General features: G+C 38.0%; 1 protein-coding gene across 8 annotated transcripts in view; it reads left to right on the top strand.

Annotated features, from left to right (window-relative positions):
* SPATA6 (spermatogenesis associated 6) overlaps positions 1-21,101 on the top strand; it is a 144,179-nt gene that overhangs the window by 20,153 nt on the left and 102,925 nt on the right. For all 8 annotated transcript variants that reach the window (XM_043461388.1, XM_043461393.1, XM_043461390.1 and 5 more), the window contains 2 exons: positions 1,839-1,976; positions 3,480-3,528. In XM_043461388.1, coding sequence (XP_043317323.1) covers positions 1,839-1,976; positions 3,480-3,528 — 187 coding nt within the window. The remainder of the gene's footprint in view (positions 1-1,838; positions 1,977-3,479; positions 3,529-21,101) is intronic.

Here is a 21,101-nt window from a genome sequence, read left to right on the forward strand (position 1 = left end):
AATTTGTAGAATTGTAGATAAGAAAAGATGTCATGTCTTCTTATCATATATAACAAATTGGGAAGACACTCAGCAGTTTTCAGTGAGGACAATTAGAGCTGTACTGCCCAGTATAAACTAGTTGCCCTAAGTAAGTGATAAATTATCACTAGTGATAAATTTTGTGATAAATTAACTTTATAATAATTTTATTTAATTCAGTATATCAAGATATTATCCTTTCAACATGTAGTTAATATAAAAGTTGTTAATGAGATGTTTTACACTATTTTTGGTAAAAATTCCTTAAAATATTTTAGAACAAGTCTTCAAAAATCTTCAAAATCTTGTGTTTCATACTAACCATCCATCTCAATTTGGAGCAGTCACATCTGTAAGCATAACAAATATGTAGAAGGACTCTACAGGTTTGTTTTAAATGAGGAGTAGAAAATGAAGCTTTCAGACAGAGTGAAATTTCTGAGGACCTTAATTGATTTTAATAATCAGTAGTGAATTATTAGGACAGAAGTAGAAAATAGAATAAGAGGTAGATAGACTCAAAGTAACTGGCATAGAAAATAATCTTAGCTGCTGTATACAAAGGGACATGAAGTGACTCATTTATTGTGTGACTTTAAGTAGTAAATTACCTTGTCTTTATTGGGGATCTGTTGTTTCCCTGCATAAAAATTTCAGAGCTTTACTAGATTATTTCTAAGATGCTTCTTAATACTGAGAGTCTGAGTATTTGGATACATTGATGAGGAAATTAAAATTTCTGTTCTCAAGAGTTTATAGTCAAGTTAAAGAGGTAAGGTGTACCTATCTGATGGACGTGTGGGGAGACAATTAGGGCCTTAAAAGAACTGTAAAATGCTATGAGAAACTAAGACTTATTTACTTGAATATAATAAATTCACAACAAATGTTTGAATTAGAATGAATTCAGTAGTGATAATTGGCCAATCAAGAGAAGTTTTGTATATTGAGATGTCAGTTAATGAAAGCCTTGGGAGATAGAAGTAGGTGAGGAGGAGATGGAATGGAGTAGTAATCCATATAATGAAAGAATGTGTGGCGAGAAATCCATGTGTGTTTGAAACAATAACACATGTACTTTGTAGTTTCAGGAGATATTGAGTAATATAGGTATGTGATAAATTGGATTCAAATCTGTCTAAGATGTAGACAGCCTTCTGTATTCTACTAAGGATAGTTGATCACTGGCATGAAATATGGCAGAAACTGGAACGACCTTGCTGTGTATGTTTCAGAAACCCTACATCGTTGTGTCAGTCCTGAGAATAGTTAAGTACAGTTTTATATTTAAAAAATATTTCCCTGGGCTGGAAACTTTACAGTTCACTTGCTTTGAAAGTTTGCCATATTTCTTTTGATGAGGGTGTGTATGGGCTGCAGCTTAGGGCACTGCAGGTCAGATCTGTGCTTTGTTTTGGTATTTTTTGTCCTCTAGTATAGTGCTTTATTTCTGCTGAATCTTTATCCTTTGTGATTAAATGATGCTGAATAAGTTTATGTCAGCATTCTACATAAAGTAGGAGCCTAAGGCTAACTGTTTAAAACTATTAGTGTCTGTCCCAAGAGCCAGTACGTAGAGCTTCAAATGTCGCACAAGTAACCAAGTGGAAAATCATAGATTTCTCAGAGGGATGGAAGTTATAAAGACATTTCATTTAACTCTGTAAACACTAGAATCTCTCTCTTTTTTTTAACCTGTGCATATTTTTATTAGCTTAGCAGACTAGTGATTTTATGTAATGTTTGATAAGTTATTTTAATATGATAGTTTAGGGAATTCATGAAGCAGTCACATTCATCTCTCTCATTTCTTTCAGGTAACTTGCCCAGGAGTGGTGCTGAAAGACAAGGAGGACATCTATCTTAGCATCTGTGTGTTTGGCCAATACAAAAAGACACAATGTGTCCCAGCCAATTTTCCATTGGTCTTCAATGCCAGAATGGTGTTTGAAAAGGTGAATTCAAATATTCTATCAAATGTTAACAAATAAAAAAATTAAAGCGGTTCCAAAATTTGAATAGCACAAAATTTGAATATGTACTTAAATTGAAAAGATTTATAACTTAAATCTGGAAGCTTGAAAATAGATATTCCTTATATTATACACTGAATCAGTTACCTCTTTTGCTTGATGGATCAGTTTACATCTAAAATTGTCTTAGTGGTCTTTATGTAAAAAATAGCACCTTGAATTATAAATACTTATCTTCATAAGAAAGAGAGAGAAAGGGGAGATTTTAATAGGTAAGAATAGGTCATATTTTACTTATGGCTGTCCTGTACTTCTTTCTATAGATCTCTTTTCTTTTTTTCCCTTGAATCTAATGCTTTTGATTAATTATTACCAATTGTATTCCTCACCTTTCTTTCCTTGCCTAGTTCCCTCCTTCCCTTTTTTCTCTTCCTCCTTACTTCCTTTCTTATTTTCTTTTCTCTTCTCCATGAATAAATACAGAGCACCTGCTCTGTTCCATGCACTGTTCTAGGCACTGAATAAACAATACAAACATTTTCCCCTCTTGGAGCTTTCATTATAATAGGAAAAACAAACAGTAATTAAGTAAATGCATGAGTAATACACTTTTAGATAGTAGGTGTCATGGACTGTGGTGGTGTAGAAGACTCTTGAGAGTCCCTTGGACCGCAAGGAGATCCAACCAGTCCATCCTAAAGGAAATCAGTCCTGAATATTCATTGGAAGGATTGATATTGAAGCTAAAATTCCAATACTTTGGCCGCCTGATGTGAAGAACTGACTCATTTGAAAAGATCCTGATGCTGGGAAAGATTGAAGGCGGGAGGAGAAGGGGACGACAGAGGATGAGATGGTTGGATGGCATCACCGACTCAATGGACATGAGTTTGAGTAAACTCCGGGAGTTGGTGATGGACAGGGAGGTCTAGTGTGCTGCAGTCCATGGGGTAGCAAAGAGTTGGACACGACTGAGTGACTGAACTGAACTGAGCTGTCATGAAGAGAATAAAGGGAGGGTAAGGGGACAGAGGGATTAAGAGGATTGTTTGTTTTAAAGGTGTTGGTCAGAGAAGGCAGTAACATTGAAATTGAGTCTGAATTATGAGGTAGTATTTAAATGTCTAGGATAAAAGCATTCTAAGCAGAGGAACAGCAAATATAAAGCTGTCTTCTTGGGAATAAGCTTAATGAGAAGGAGGAACAGTAAGAAAGCAAATATGACCATGGTAACAAAGAGAAGACTGCTAGTAGATGAAATTGGAGAGGGAAGCAGAGCCAGCTGTAATTTTTATTTGTTGGTAAAATCTTCCATGGTGATCATGGGAAACAGAGAAGTGACAATTCTCAATAATGTCAAAAGTTTCTTTGGTTGGGAAAGGAATATTCTGGCAATGAGAAAGAAAGCACAAAGACTGTCTCATATATGTCTTCCTTTTACTTTTTCTTCTCCATCCTGTTTCTCTCTGCCTTCTCTCACCATAGGTGTTCCCTGAAGCAGTGGACCCTGGAGATGTGGTTGCACAGCTTGAATGTAAGTTTTTAACTTTTAATTCCTGATTTGGAGAGATTTTAGAATTATGCTCTTTAATCCTGAGTTAGATAAAAGTCAAAGAGGGTCTAATAAGAACTTGACAAATCTCAAGGTGAGGGCTTTTTTTTTTTTTTAACTTTTTTTAGAATTTCAGAATATACCTGGAAGTAATAATAATTAAAAAAAAATACATGTGTCGCAGAGACGGGGAATTTTTCCTTTTTCTGGGTTTGATTTGAAAATAACAAAAAGAGTTATTTGAACTTTTTATTGACTAAGATGTTATGAGTTGTTAATGATGTAAGGATTGTGATTCGTGTTAAGTGGGATTCTGCCCTGCAAACAAAAATCTGTCTTTAACCTCATTGTGTTGCAAGTCAAGAGAGTAAATAATGGAAGATTGAAGTAATAGTAGCTTGAAATAATTATTTGCTTTTGTGTTTTTATGGTACACAGTATGTAAATAAATTATTTGAAAGTGACATTTTCAAGGTTGTGGTTAGCAGTAAATTCCTCAAAGTACTAGGAATCAACTATAAAAAGATCCAGTTATTTGTGAGAACATCAATGCAAAGTATATTGGGGAGAAGTTATTCAAGCTCTGAATATGAAGTAAAAAGCTCTGTTGCTTATCTTTGTAATCAGAAAGGGATTAGGAATTACCAGATTGGTCTAATGTATAACTGTGGCTCAAAACGCCAATGATATTGAGCCTCATCAGTGTCAGCTGTCCCTTCCATACGGTTTGCACCCCATTGGAAGTCTGCAATATAGAAACATGCAACTTGGCACCATGCTAGAATCTGTACATACAGGTAGAAATAGGGCTGGTTGATTTCTACCCCTGGAAATCCTTCTCCAGGGGTTCTTCCCTACACGGGGATCAAACCCAGGTCTCCTGCATTGCAAGCAGATTCTTTACCATTTGAGCCACCAGGTGCTAGTGGGTAAATGGCTTCTAATTTTTTGAACGTCTTGTTCAGTATCTGGGAAACTGTACATCTTAGAAAATATGAAGATAATTATTTCTCTCATCATTCTGAAATTTTGTTAAACATAGTTATTTTTCTCTTTCATGTGAAATTTAGGAACTCTAAGAAGGGTACTTGATGATTTATCTGGAATCTTTCTTGCCTAGATTTCCCTGATTCAATTTTTCTGTTAAGTCTCTTCTCTTGTCCCTGACTTTCTACTTTTTGGTATCTATCTCAAATTCATGTTTGTCCGTCCTGTCTTTAAATATTGGTATTCTTCTGGCTTCACTTCTATGGTCTCTTTTTAACTTAGTTTCTACTGTCTCCTTATATGATATTCTCCAAGGACTTGGCTTCATGTTTTACTTGTCTTTTTTTTTTTTTTTTTTAAACCTGTCTTCTGATGACTTCATGAGAGTCTTTATCCCTGACCTCTCTGGTGAGCTTTGGGCTCTCTTTTCTTTTATTTTCTTCTCAGTTTTGCAACTTTTTGTTGTGTCCTAACCTTACTAATGTGAAAATTAAAACTATGCTAAAAGTAGAAGGGATGGAATGATGAAATCCCATAATACCTGTTAGCTTTAATAGTTTTTGACATTTACCTATTATATTGTATGTTAACCCTTGAAAGATTGTTGCTGAATCACGAAAGATGCCAGGATTCTTGGCCTCTGGAGAAGAAGGATTCAATCTGGGGCCAGAGACGAGGCTTGATCACTCAGAGCTTTTGTGTAATAAAGTTTTATTAAAGTATAAAAGAGATAGAAAAAGCTTCTGACACAGACATCGGAAGGGGGATGGAGAGTGCCCCCTTGCTAGTGTTAGCAATGGAATTATATACCTTTTAATTAGTTACTACAGTGAATCAAAAGAATGTCTGGAGTTTGTGAAAATTTTACCAGACCCACTCCCACAATTACATTTTAGGATAACAAGATTACAATTAAATAATAGAAAGATCCTACCAGACCCACTCATATACATTCTAAGATATCAGGATTAGTTAGAAGGTTTTCAGGAAGGAGAAACTGTCCTCAAGCAGGATATATTGTTGTTGTATAATCCCTAGTACAGAGTTTAAACTGAGTTGTGTAATTGACTAAGACTAAGGAATATAGATAAAAAAAGTTTGTCCTTTCCTCCTGCTTGAGAATTCCAGACCCCTATCTCCACTTCCAGAGCCCCAGACCCCTTTCTTCTCCTTGGAGACCCTGGACTTCTTATCAATCAGCCTAAGAATTGACTCTCTGATACTTTTGACCTGATACTTAAAAAAAGGCATTGGAATATTTAAAAGAAAATTCTCTACATACATTATTTCATTGCAAATATTCTGGCATGACCTCTAATTGATAGTTTCTTTGAAGAAAATAAAACCTCTCTACTAGTATCATACCTAACAAAATTAATAATAGTTCCTTATTAACATCAAATAATTAGTCATTGTGCAAATTTCTCCAGTTATAACCAAAATGTCTTTATACAGTTGGTTTGTTAAAATCAGGATCCCATGAAGGTGTGGTTCATATTCTATTTATAGCTGTTTAGCTCTTAGGTTTATTTTTTTCTGTAGTAGTGTCTCTCACTTTTTTTTTTTTCCTAATGCTGTGAGTTTGTTAAAAAAATCAAGTTCTTTAGAATATCCTACAGTTTGGATTTGGTTGATTGCTTCCTTAAAGTGTTGTTTAGCTTATTCATCACTTTATTATGTAAACTGATAATTAGAGCTAAAGGTTTGGTTTGATTCATGCTTATTTTATTTTCTTTTTGGCAAGAGTATTGTGTAAACTGATAATTAGACCTAAAGGTTTAGTTCAATTCAGGCTTCTTTTTCTTCCCCCCACAAGAATCCTTCATAATTAGTGCTCTGTACTTATTGCATAATATCAGGTGGCATATAATATCTGACTGTCTTAAGTTTAGTGATATTGAGATTGATCTTATTTGCTTCAGACAGTATCAGCTTGATATTATTCCATAATAAATTTTTTCTACAGTCTTTCATCTAACAGCTTTAGTATTCCTTGAGACCCATATTTTCATTAGAGATGATGAAATGTGGTTTTTTTTAATATTGTCATTTTTCTGTATTTGTTAGTTGGAATTCTTCTATTAAAGATATTTCCCTCATCAGCAGTGTGGTTGGTGGTTTAGTCGCTAAGTCGTGTCTGACTTTTGAGATCCCATGGATTGTAGCCCTCTAGGCTCTTCTGTCCATGGGATTCCTGGCAAGAATGTTGGAGTGGGTTGCCATTTCCTTCTCCGTATCAGCAAGGTAGTGAGAGTGAAATACTGTTCTTATACAAAAAGTGGGGTCATCTCTCCTTTCCTTCCTTATTTAACAGCTTTAGTGAGGTGTAACTTACATATCACAAAAATTACCCATTGTAACTGTAGTTAAGTCATTTCTAGAAAATGTATATAGTTGTGAGCCATCATCACAATCCAATTTAGAATATTTCTATCACCTCATATTTCCTAATGCCTATTTGTACTCAATTTCTATGTGTACTTCAGTCCCAACAACACTGGTCTATTTTCTATCTTTGTATGTTTTTCTTTCCTAGAAGTTTTATATAAATAGATTTATATAATATGTTATCTTTTGTGTCTGACTTCTTTTACTTGGAATAATGTTTTTGAGGTTTATCCGTGTTGTTGTACATATTAGTAATTCATTTCTTTTTGTTGATGAATGGTACTCTATTCATAGAACTTTTTTCCCTTTCCATTCACTATTTGATGAATGTTTGGATTGTTTCAGTTTTTGACTATTATGAGCAATTTGCTATGAGTATATGGATGCATGCTGAGTTGTACGCTAAGTATATGTTTAACTTAAACTCTCAACCTGTATTCTAAAGTTGAGTGTGTGCATGCTAAGTCACTTCAGTCATGTCTGACTCTTTGCAACCCTACGGACTATAGCCCGCCAGGCTCCTCTGTCCATGGGATTCTCCAGGAAAGAATACTGGAGTGGGTTTCCATGCACTCCTCCAGAAGATCTTCCCAACCTATGGACCAAACCTGTGTCTCTTGTGTCTCCTGCATTGGCAGATGTGTTCTTTACCACTAGCGCCACCCGAGAAGCCCTTTCTAAAGTCACTGTACCATTCTTCATTCCCACCAGCAAAGTATGAAGATATTCCATATCATCCCCAAGATTTGATAATGTCAGTCTTTTTGGAATATAGTTATTCTGATGGATGTGTAGTGATATCTCATATTTTTAACTTGCATTTTAATACTGTTGAGCATCTTTCCATGTGCAGATTAGCTATTCATATACCTTTTCTTGTAAAATGCTTATTCAAATATTTTATCCATTTTGAACTGGGTAGTTTGTCTTCTTATCAAGTTTTTTTTTTTCTTTTTAAACATATTCTAAATATAAATCCTTTATCAGACATAAGATTGGTAAATACTTTATCCTAGTTTAATTTTTTCATTCTTCTAATGGTGTCCTCTTATGGCTCAGGGTAAAGAATCTGCCTGCAATGCAGGAGACCTGGGTTTGATCCTTGGGTTGGGAATATCCACTGGAGAAGAGAATGGCAACTCGCTCCAGCATTCCTGCCCAGAAAATCCCATGGACAGAGGAGCCTGGCAGGCTGCAGGCCATGGGGTTGCAAAGAGTGGAATACAACTGAGCGACTAACACTTTTCACTTTATGAAAAACAAAAGAAGTCCAGGTTAACAATTTTTTTTTCCTTTTATGGGATCATATTTTTGGTGAAATGTTTGCTTTATCAAGGTCACTTCTATAAATTTTATTTTATTCCTTACATATAGGCCTATGGTCCATTATGTGTTAATTTTTGTGTGTATGGTGAGAGGTAAGGATCTATTTGTTTTTTTTTTGGTAGATTGTGCAAATGCTCAAGGAGATCCAAGGACCCTCTTAAATTGGGCAGTCTGATAAATGGACAGATACTTGAGTAACCTCAGACAGAGTGCTTAGAAAAGTCGTTGACATGCAGGAAACACTTAAAATATCCTTGCTTATTTTTATTGGTAATGTGTTATTACTCTTTATTATTTGGGAACTGCCACATTATATTCATACCATATCTGAACCTGTAAGGAGCCTCCAGAGGTCCAGAACCACTTTAAGCCTCTGAAATATATATATTTATGATACATAAATACAAAGTGGTATATAAGGGCCAGTGACATTAAAAGCCATATAGGGTGATTTTGCATTCATAGAGAAGGCATTCTCTTTAGGGAAATGGTTTTAATTCTGGAATCTACCAGAATGAAATTAGAGTTATGATGAAAGCTATTTCCTGGGAGCCATTTTTAGGTAAGAAAGAGAATGAGAAGCTTTCTACCATGTAGACTTCTCTACTGACACTGAATTTTCATCTTTTCTCATGAAAGGTTTGTAGATTCTCTTCTGTAGACACACACTCTCTCTCTTACATAGACCCACACGTGTCTCACACACAGACAATACACTTGAACCTTGGACAACACAGATTTGAGTTGCACAGGTCCACTTATACACAAATTTTTTTCAATAGTAAATACTACAGTGCATGGTCTTTGGTTGACTCCGTGGATGCTGAACCACAGATAAGGAGGAACTGCAGATACAGAGGAACCACTTACATGGAGAAACCAATGTGGAGGACTGACTATAAGCTATATGTGGATTTTCAACTGCAGAGAGGATGGGCACCCCTGGCCCTCACATTGTTCAAGGGTCGGCTACATACTACCACAAATATACTGCCTTCAAAGCTCTTCCTGCAGATGTGTGTATTGCTTGCTCCCTCTCTTCTCTCCAGTCCCTCCTCAAATTTATCATCATAATGAGAGATCTTTTCTCATCCAAGTATTTAATAATGGCATCCCCTTTTGGTCAATATCTCCATCTCTCTCCCATTGTCTTTAAGGTTATCCTATCTTCTACCAGGATACTTTGAGCGTAAGAGTGTGTTTTTATTTCCACCAAGACAACAGCTGTTAAAAGAGTACTGCTCAGGGCAAATAAGGATGGAGATAGTCTTCCTGTTTTTCTTCCTAGCACTGATGCATTATTTTTTATTTTTTCTCTCATCAGAATGATAGTTCCATAAGAGCATTGACTTTTCCTTTTTTGTGGCTGCTGTGTGCATATGACAATACCTGATACATACTAGGTGTTTAATGTTCAAAGGAGTTAAATAAAATACCATAAATGTATCATATGATTGCCTCTCATTACTCTTTCCATGAGTGCTGGAACTGTCCAATTGAAAGATACCTGTTTGTACTATAATCCTTTGATTAGGAAATGTATTTTGTATTTGAAAATTTGTAATATATTAATGACTACCTTGGTTACATACCCTTCAACGTTTGGATAAAGAGAAGATAGGATCCTTATTTTTATTGCAGTAGATTACTAGCTGCCCCTATTGTTTTCTCTTGGCTATGGGGAAAAATAGCAGTTTCATTAGAGCCCCTGCTTTATCGCTTCTGAGAATTGCTGCTTGTTTGGTGTCTGCAGTATTTAAAATGCTTTCACGTGAAGATTTGAAGGCTGGGAATAAATCCTTCACTGTCTTTGAGTGAGAGACTCCCTGCCTCAGTCATCAAGAGAGCTTGTAGGACTCAGGATTCATATTTTAAATCCACGATAGCAAATGCATCCCCACCAATTCCCTTTGTAGTTAAAGCAGATAAACAGACATTTATTGGAAATTGTTATAGCGATTACTCTTGTTGGTACAAAGGATTAATGGTATTCTGGCACTCTCTATTAAGAAGTTTATTATAGCTTTTGACTTGCTGTACATGATTAAGATACCCATTTGAATGCAGAATTCCAAAGAATAGCAAGGAGAGATACGAAAGCCTTCCTCAGCGATCAATGCAAAGAAATAGAGGAAAACAATGGAATGGGAAAGACTAGAGATCTCTTCAAGAAAATTAGAAATACCAGGGAAACATTTCATGCAAAGATAGGCTCAATAAAGGAAAGAAATGGTAGGGACCTAACAGAAGCAGAAGATATTAAGAAGAGTTGGCAAGAATACACAGAAGAACTGTACAAAAAAGATCTTCACGACCCAGATAATCAGGATGGTGTGATCACTCACCTAGAGCCAGACATCCTGGATGTGAAGTCAAGTGGGCCTTAGAAAGCATCACTATGAACAAAGCGAGTGGAGGTGATGGAATTCCAGTTTGAGCTATTTCAAATCCTGAAAGATGATGCTGTGAAAGTGCTGCACTCAATATGCCAGCAAATTTGGAAAACTGAGCAGTGGCCACAGGACTGGAAAAGGTCAGTTTTCATTCCAATCCCAAAGAAAGGCAATGCCAAGGAATGTTCAAACTACCACACAATTGCACTCTTCTCACACGCTAGTCAGTTCAGTTCATTCAGTTCAGTCACTCAGTCGTGTCCGACTCTTATATAAATCGCAGCACACCAGACCCCCCTGTCTATCACCAACTCCCGGGGCTTACCCAGACTCATGTTCATCGAGTTGGTGATGCCAGCCAGCCATCTCATCCTCTGTTGTCCCCTTCTCCTCCTGACCCCACTCCCTCCCAGCATCAAAGTAATGCTTAAATTTCTTCAAGCCAGGCTTCAGCAATACATGAACTGTGAACTTGCAGATTTTTAAGCTGGTTTTAGAAAAGGCAGAGGAATCAGAGATCAAATTGCCGACATCTGCTGGATCATTGAAAAAGCAAGAGAGTTCCAGAAAAACATCTATTTCTGCTTTATTGACTATGCCAAAGCCTTTGACTGTGTGGCTTGCAATAAACTCTGGAAAATTCTGAAAGAGATGGGAATACCAGACCACCTGACCTGCCTCTTGAGAAATCTGTATGCAGGTCAGGAAGCTATAGTTAGAACTGGACATGGAACAACAGACTGTTTCCAAATATGAAAAGGAGTACGTCAAAGCTATGTATTGTCACCCTGCTTATTTAACTTCTATGCAGGGTACATCATGAGAAACGCTGGGCTGGAAGAAGCACAGGCTAGAATCAAGATTGCCGGGAGAAATATTAATAACCTCAGATATGCAGATGACACCACCCTTATGGCAGAAAGGGAAGAAGAACTAAAGGACCTCTTGATGAAGGTGAAGAGGAGAGTGAAAATGTTGGCTGAAAGCTCAACATTCAGAAAACAAAAATCATGACATCCAGTCCCATCAGTTCCTGGCAAATAGATGGGGAAAAGTGGAAACAGTGGCTGACTTTAATTTCTTGGGCTCCAAAATCACTGCAGATGGTGACTGCAGCCATGAAATAAAAAGATGCTTGCTTCTTGGAAGAAAAGTTATGACCAACCTAGACAGCATATTAAAAAGCAGAGACATTATTTTGTCAGCAAAGGTCCATATAGTCAAAGCTATGGTTTTTCCAGTAGTCATGTATGGATATGAGAGTTGGACTATAATGAAAGCTGAGCACTTTTGAACTGTGGTGTTGGAGAAGACTCTTGAGAGTCCCTTGGACTGCAAGAAGATCTAACCAGTTCATCATAAAGGAAATCTGTCCTGAATATTCATTGGAAAGACTGATGCTGAAGCTGAAACTCCAATACTTTGGCCACCTGATGCAAAGAATTGACTCATTTGAAAAGACCCTGATGCTGGGAATGATTGAAGGTGAGTGGAAAAGGGGATGACAGAGGATGAGATGGTTGGATGGCATCACCAACACAACAGACATGAGATTGAGTAAACTCCGGGAGTTGGTGATGGACGGGGAGGCTTGGCATGCTGCAGTCCATGGGGTCGCAAAGAGTTGGACATGCGGTCGGTCGCAAAGAGTTGACTGAACTGATAAGGAAAGCTTTCTGAAATTTTAGTGCAGTTCAGTCACTCAGTCATGTCCGACTCTTTGCGACCCCTTAGGCTGCAGCATGCCAGGCCTCCCTGTCCATCACCAACTCCCGGAGCCTACTCAAACTCATGTCCGTTGACGGTGATGCCATCCAACCATCTCATTCTCTGTCATCCCCTTTTCCTGCCTTCAATCTTTCCCAGCATCAGGGTCTTTTCAAATGAGTCAGTTCTTCGCATCAGGTGGCCAAATTATTGGAGTTTCAGCTTCAGCATCAGTCCTTTCAATGAATCTTCAGAGTTGATTTCCTTAGGATTGACTAGTTTGATCTCCTTGCTGTCCCAGGGACAGAGTCTTCTCCAACACCACAGTTCGAAAGCATCGATTCTTTGGCAGTCAGCTTTCTTTATAGTCCAAGTCTCACATCCATCCATGACTACTGGAAAAACCATAGCTTTCACTAGATGAATGTTTTTTGGCAAAGTAATGTCTCTGCTTTTTAATATGCTGTCTAGGTTGGTCATAACTTTTCTTCCAAGGAGCAAGCATCTTTTAATTTCATGGCTACAGTCACCATCTGCTGTGATTTTGGAGCCCAAAAAAATAAAGCTTGTCACTGTTTCCATTGTTTCCCCATCTATTTCCCATGAAGTGATGGGACCAGATGCTATGATTTTTGTTTTCTGAATGTTGAGTTTTAAGCCAACTTTTTCGCTCTCCTCTTTTGCTTTCATCAAGAGGTTCTTTAGTTTCTTCGCTTTCTGCCATAATGGTGGTATCATCTTCATATCTGGTTATTGATATTTCTCCCGGCAATCTTGATTCCAGCTTGTGCTTCATCCAGCCCTGCATTTCACATGATATACTCTGCATAGAAGCTAAATAAGCAGGGTGAAAATATACAGCCTTGGTATGCTCCTTTCCCAATTTGGAACCAGTCTGTTGTTCCATGTCCAGTTCTAACTGTTTGCTTCTTTACCTGCATACAGATTTCTCAGGAGGCAGGTAAGGTGGTCTGGTATTCCTGTCTCTTTCAGAATTTTCCAGTTTGTTGTGATCCACACAGTCCGACTTTGGCATAGTCAATAAAGCAGATGTAGACATTTTTCTGGAACTCTGTCGCTTTTTCAATGATCCAGTGGATATTGGCAATTTGATCTCTGGTTCCTCTGTCTGTTTAAAATCAAGCTTGAACATCTGAAATTTCTGAAATTTGGCAATGTGTATTTATTGACCTAAAGACTTCCCTGGTGGCTCAGACGGTAAAAAATTTGCCTGCATTTTAGGAGACCTGGGTTCAATCCCTGAGTCGGAAAGATCCCCTGGAGAAATGAATGGCTACCCATGCCAGTGTTTTTGCTTGGACAATTCCATGGACAGGGTAGGCTTGTGGCTTATAGTCCATGGGGTTGTAAAGATTCAGACACAGCTGAGCCACTGACACTTTCACTTTTGTGTTCAATCTCTATTTCCTCTATGCTCCACAAAGAGATTTCCATTTTAAAATCTGATATTCTAGTTTAGTATTGCCTATTTTTGAAAATTAAATAAATGGAATCATTGTTTGCAAATTCTCTTGTCCCAGGCCTATTTTGCTTAGCATTTTTGCTGAGAAATTGATTTTCGTTTTGATAACTAGTTCATTTATCTTTGTTGCTGTGTAGTATCTCATTATGTGACTGTACTCCAAGTTGTTTATTCTGTTATTAATGGGCATTTTGCTTATTTCCATTTGTGCTGTTATGAATGAAGTTACTATGAACATTCTTGATTACATGCCTTGATGTTCATGCACATGCACATCATTTGGTATGTGTGTGTGTGTGTGTGTGTGTGTATGTATATACATATATATATATGCGTGCATGCATGCTAAGTCATTTCAGTTGTGTCCGAATCTTTGTGACCCCATGGACTGTAGCCCATCAGGCTCCTCTGTCCATGGGATTCTCCAAGCACGAATACTTGAGTGGGTTGACATAACCTTCTCTAAGGGATCTTACCAACCCAGGGATTGAATCCATGTCTTCTACATCTCCTGCATTGGCAGGTGGGTTCTTTACCACTAGTGCCACCTGGGAAACCCATATGCTTATATATATACACATATATATGTGTGAGTGTGTGTAATTGCTGAGTCTTAAGGTGAATGTGAGTAGACAGTGCCAAGCAGTTTTCAGTGTTGCTCTGTCGATATACACTCTGCCATTGGTGAAAGTTCTGCTCGCCACATCCTTGCCAACTCCTGGAATTGCCAGACTTTTTCATTTTAGTCATATGGTGGGTGAACAGTGGTTTCATTTTGCATTTCTGTGAAGATAAATGACGACATCTTTTCTAGATATCTTTGTATGTGTGTGAAATGCTTGTCTTTTGCTCATTTCTCTTTTTGGTTGTTTATTACTTTCTTACTAATTTGTAGGGCTTCTCAATATTTTCTAGTTAACAAGATTTATGTCAGTTATGTGTGTTGTAAGTACAGTAACTTCTCACTCTGTGGCTTGCATTTTCAATCCATTCGTGATTCTTGTTGTCTTCCTCATTGCAGGCAGATTCCTTACCATCTGAGCCACCAGGGAAGCCCCTTATGTTTAATGCTTTTTGGGATTGTGTTTTTCCCTATCCCAGTGTGTCGCTGTTTCTGTTTGTGACGCCAGTTGTCTTGCTGTTCCCACTGTTCGCTGCACCCAGGGTAGGCAAGGCGCAAGCTAAGAGGCTGGAAGAAGACTCTAGGGACCATGGAAACTGCAGACACAGTTATTCTCTTCTGGCTGGCATGGCAGCCACAACTCAGTCTCTGTCCTGGCTGACGTGGCATCTGAAGCTGCAGCCATAACATAGCCATAATGTAGCCATAAGGTTGCCATAACATAACTTCATATAATGTAACCATGATGTCACTCCAGTGTAGCCCCAGTGCAGCGGCAGCCAGGGCCTTCATGGTGAAGCTCATACAGGCGTACTGCACAAAGGAGCCCATGACCAAGTGAGTAACTCGTGGCACTCATACACAGTGCTGTAAGTGACCTCAGCCACTACACAACTGTGCAAAGTCATATTTTCAGAACATGGAGTGAACGAGCGTGAGAGCGCGGGGGAAAAGAGCCAGACTGGAGCCATCTTGTTAATTTCCCACGCTCAAGTTTTGAAGATACTCTGTATAATTTTCTAGAAGGCTTATTTCCACCATATACATTCAGGTTTACAGTCTTCCTCTGATTTTATTTTTATATATGGTTGAAGTAAGGATAATATTTTATTTTTATTTCATGCATATCTAATTGGGCAATACCATTTGGTGAAGAGACTTTTATTCCCCTTGCTCTTAATGTTTATCACAAGCTAAATGCCTGCCTACTTGTGGATTTTTTTTTTATTTATATATTTTCTGTTTTGTTTCATGAGTCCTTGCATAAACATTATGCTTTCTTAATTACTAGAACTTCACTTTTGATATCTAGTAGTTTAAGCCCTCCAGGTTTATCCTTTATGAAGACTGTCTTAGGTATTTCTAGTGTCTAGAGTATGCTAATTTTAGCCCTAAATGTACCCTTGAATGATTATTCACATTTGAGTACTCCATAACCACCATTCATCAAGACAGAGAATATTTCCAACATCTGAAAAGGTTTTGTACCTCTGCCAGTCAGTACCCTCCTCACAATAATCACTGTTGTAACTTTTGTCAGTATTGATTACTTTTGTCCGTTTTTGGATGTAATATAAATTAAATCATAAATATGTATTTGTTTGAATGAGTTTTTCACTCAGCCTAATGTCTGTGAATCACCTATGATGTTGTATTTCATTAGTCCATTCTTTTTTATTGCTCTTTAGTATTCCATTATATGAAAGTAATTTATTCATTTCTTGTAAATGACGATTGTTTTAAGGCTTATTATGAATATTCTTACAAATATCTCTCAGTAAACATTTATACTCTGTTCTCTTGGAGTGGAATTTCTGGGTCATAGAATAGATGTATATTTAGCTTTATTTGATACTACTGAACACTTTCCTAAAAATAATTGTACAATTCCTTCTGAGTATTGAACTTTGTATGTGAAAAATTATAGAAATAATTGGGGACATAACATGATACTATTGTTCTCCAGATAGGCTTTATGTTTGCCCTTTATTTCCCTTCTGTAGGATGTCAGTGGTACCAGCAGACCTCTATCATGTCAGTCTAGTGGCAGAGATTAAGGTGATTTGAAGCTGGGTTTCTTTCTGAGTTACAAGGACCAGGGGACGGTATTTCCAATTTATCCTTACTCCTGTGATGTTGTCTTTTATGCACTCTTATCTAAACTGTGGAGAATTTATAAAGACCTCTCCTTCTTGGTGTAGGCCCTATAGTGATTTTTTTTTCACTTATTTTTATGAGTTGGAGGCTAATTACTTTACAATATTGTAGTGATTTTTGCCATACATTGATATGAATCAGCCATGGATTTACGTGTGTTCCCCATCCTGATCCCCCCTCCCACCTCCCTCGCCATCCCATCCCTCTGAGTCATCCCAGTGCACCAGCCCCGAGCACTTGTCTCATGCATCCAACCTGGACTGGCGGTCTGTTTCACACTTGATAATATACGTGTTTCAGTGCTATTCTCTCAGATCATCCCACCCTCGCCTTCTCCCACAGAGTCCAAAAGTCTGTTCTATACATCTGTGTCTCTTTTTCTGTCCTGCATATAGGGTTATCGTTACCATCTTTTTAAATTCCGTATATATGTGTTAGTATACTGTATTGGTGTTTGTCTTTCTGGCTTACTTCACTCTGTATAATAGGCTCCAGTTTCATCCATCTCATTAGAACTGATTCAAATGTATTCTTTTTAATGGCTGAGTAATATTCCATTGTGTATATGTATCATAGCTTTCTTATCCATTCATCTGCTGATGGGCATCTAGGTTGCTTCCATGTCCTGGCTATTATAAACAGTGCTGCGATGAACATTGGGGTATAGTGATTTTTTTAATTAATTAATTTTTGGCTGCCCTGGGCCTTCGTTGCTGAGAGTGAACTTTCTCTAGTTGTTGCAAGTGGGGGCTACTCTAGTTGAGGTGTGTGCGCTTCTCATTGTGATGGCTTCTCTTGTTGCAGAGCACAGGTTCCAGGTACACGGACTTCAGTAGTCGTGGCATTTGGGCTCTGTAGTTGTGACTCACGGGCTCTAGAGCACATGCTCTGTGGCATGTGAGCTAAGTTGCCCTGCAGCGTGCAGAATCTTCCCAGACCAGGTATCAAACCCGTGTCCCCTGCTTTGGTTGGCAGATTCTTAACCACTGGACCACCGGAGAGGTCTCCTGTAGTGGTATTTTTCTTCTAGGTCTATGAGACCATCAAAATCTCAGCTAAGTTTATTCATCCTTAGTTTGCCGTTTCTGGAATTAGCAGATGCCCTTGGGGAGAAAGCAGTTCCAATGTTTGGCTCATCTCCCTGGCTCTTCTTTCTTTTCCCATAACTTGGCCCTGTAATTCTTCACTGCCTTATTAGCTTCTCTGTGCCTTCAAGCAGATTAAAAAAAAAAAAACTTGATCAGATTTTCTTAGTCTGCTTTGTGTAAATTGCCATTATCTGAAGCAGAAATCTGTTCCTCATTAATACCCTTTCTACCCTCATCCTGTGTCTCTGTGTACTCTCCCATTTGTCCCCACCTCATTATATCTATTTACTTATTCTAAGTATCTATATGTGGGCTAATATTGCATAGTTAACTATTATATCTTTCTATAATCCATGTTCTTTCATTTAAAAAGCACACATTTATATTCCTACTTGTTTATTTTTCTAGATGAACTTAAACTCATTTTTAAGGTCTAAGATAAACCTCTTTGAATTTTAATTATTTTGAAAGAATTAGCATTTTTGTATTATTCATTCTTCCAATGTAGATAAATGATATATATTGATTTATTAAACTTATGTTTTCTTTCACCCTGTTACCAGGGTTTTGGGGTATGTGTGTGAGTGCGTGTTTGTTTGTATAGTTGCCATGTATTTCATGTTTATTTTCATATTTATTTCTAACTGTTGCATATTTCGTGACTATTGAGAATAAGGTTCTTTGCATAGTTTTCCTTTCTTCCCTTTTTTGGTAGTTAATATGCAAGAAAGTGAAAAAATATTTGCTGAGTATCCAGTCATTTCGCTGAACCTTCATATTGGTGGTGGTGTTTTTTTTCAGTCTGTTTCAAATATTTATTCATGATTAGTCTAAGTATTAAAAATTTGTTAATTTGCATTTCAATCAGAGCATGTGGCCTATAATAGTACTGCTTCTTGGAATTTAATGGTGATTTCCCTGAGCATCTGGGCTAGGAATCAAAGATAAACATGATTTGTTTGCTTAAAAAGGTGTGTTCCCTTTGTGTTGGTAACAATGTTTGAAGCTTTCTTTCTGTATCTTACTTCAGCTTACTGATTGCATTATGTCAGGTATTACATCAAAGCTAACATATAGGAGACCCTTATTAATGTCCATTCATGAGTCAGTGCTACAGCTTGCCTTCTTGACTTTTTCAGTTCAGGTCAGTCGCTCAGTCCTGTCCAGTTCTTTGCAACCCCATGGACCGTAGCATGCCAGGCTTCCCTGTCCATCACCAACTCTTGGAGCTTGCTCAAACTCATGTCCACCAAGTTGGTGATGCCATCCAACCATCTCATACTCTGTCATGCCCTTCTCCTCCTGTTTTCAATCTTTCCCAGAATTGGGGTCTTTTCCAGTGAGTCAGTTCTTTGCATCAAGTGGCTAAAGTATTGGAGCTTCAGCTTTAACATTAGTCCCTTCAATGAACATTGAGGACTTATTTCCTCTAGGATTGACTGTTTTGGTCTCTTTGTAGTCCAAGGGACTTGCAAGAGTCTTCTCCAATGCCATAGTTCAAAAGCATCAATTCTTCATTGCCCAGCTTTCTTTATAGTCCAGCTCTCACATCCTCACATGATTAAGGGCCCTGCAGTAGCAGCACACCCCCTGCTCTGACATAGCCACAGAAAAAAGTATCTCATTTGACTGCTATGAAAAAGTTCAGATGCAGCTGTTCATTCATTTAATTCACTCATTCTTCCATCAGTTAATTGACTCATTTTCTATTCATTCTCTCACTAAACCTCCAGTGATAACCTACTATATACCAGGGCTTGCTCTGGTCCTGTGAATTTAAAAAAACCAAGAATGTATGGTCTCTTCCCTGAAAGAGTTCACATTCTAATGGGAGATGGAAATAAACAAAGCATGATTATGCCATGTGGTCTGTGCCAGGAGAGAGAATTGTGAGAGCACACAGGGGCTGTTCACTCATCCCTGAGGGATAAAAATGGCTACTTGAATTAATATTTTTGTACAAGTCAGGTGAACAATTTTAGATGCTATAGTAAGCAGTCCCCAAATCTCAACGGCTGAATACAGTGAAGATTCATTACAGTCTGATGCAGGTCAAGTGACTTGCCTGGCAATTTTCCCCCCAGTGTTGACTCAGTGAACTAGCCTTTTTCCTTATTACAATACCATTGATTTTACATGCAGCTTCCATGCCCGAGAGCGAGAATATGGGCAATTGTGTATGTGTTTGATGGCTAGGCCTGGAAGTGGCACTTATTACCACTGCCCACATCCCTTTTGATCCCAACCAGATACCAAGGGAGACTGAGAGATGTCCAGGATCCAGGAAAAGGATATGGAACTGGTGAGCATCTCCTTAGTTTGCCTTAAGTCTTAAGGTTGTCTCAGGGTTACCCAGATAAAGAGAACTTGTATTTCAGGCAGAGGAGATATTCATTATTTGTAAATATGGAAATGAAAGTCATAAGCCTAGAGCTTTGAAGTACTCCAGGCAGCTCCATGGACTGAAGTATAGAGTATCAGACCAGAAGTTGTGAGAGCTGATAGTAGGCAGGAGGCAAGGGCCAGATCACACAGGGCCTTTTATAATATATGAAGGGGTTTGGAGTCTATCCTGTGAGCGATAGGGAAGGATAGAGCAGTTTCAGTTAAAGAAGTGCCATTATTTGTTTCTATTTTAAAAGATTGCTCTGAAGCAGCAAGGAAACCAGGTCAGAAGCTATTGTAGTAAAACAAGAAAGAAATGATGGAATAGGGTCAGACTTGGTCTGTGTCCTCAAAGTGGTCATAGGCAGACAGACATACTTTCTAGCCAGATTACAGTAACAAGTATATCTATACAGTACCCAAAGTTACCTATACAGTAACAAGTACTGACATCAAGGCCCAAGCAAGAAGCTGTTTGCAGAAGATAAAGGGATTTATTTTAACAGGATATGAGGCGAAATCATGGAAAAGTTAAGAAAGCCATGTCTGTTTTCTCTCATCCAACAGCCACTTTTAAAGATGCAGAAATTGAGGTTCAGTGAACAGCTGCTACTGTTCATGGTTACAGATTATGTGAACATTAGAACCAGAGTTAGGAACTCTGCTTGCCTTCCTTGCTCTGTTCTAATGGACCAACACAAGCCCACAAGGCCAGTGTCGGCACAAAACATAATTAGGATGGTGATGAAATTAGTATCTGTGGTCTTTGGTATCGCCAGCAAAGTGCTGAATATGTGCGATGAAGAAGAAAAAGAACTAGAACTTCAAGCTCACACCCCGTGCAGGTTAATTTCCTAGACCCTTTTCTACTCCAGGTAAAATCTAGACTCTCAGAGAGGGAAGAGATCTTAGAAACTAAATAATCTCTGGGTATTCCCTGATGCTCCAGTTGTAAGGACTTAGTGTGTTCACTGTGGTGGCCTGAGGTCAATCCTAGTCAGGGAACTAAGATCCTACAA

This window comes from Cervus canadensis, chromosome 2 (genome assembly GCF_019320065.1).
Source record: "Cervus canadensis isolate Bull #8, Minnesota chromosome 2, ASM1932006v1, whole genome shotgun sequence".
Taxonomy (NCBI): Eukaryota; Metazoa; Chordata; class Mammalia; order Artiodactyla; family Cervidae; genus Cervus; species Cervus canadensis.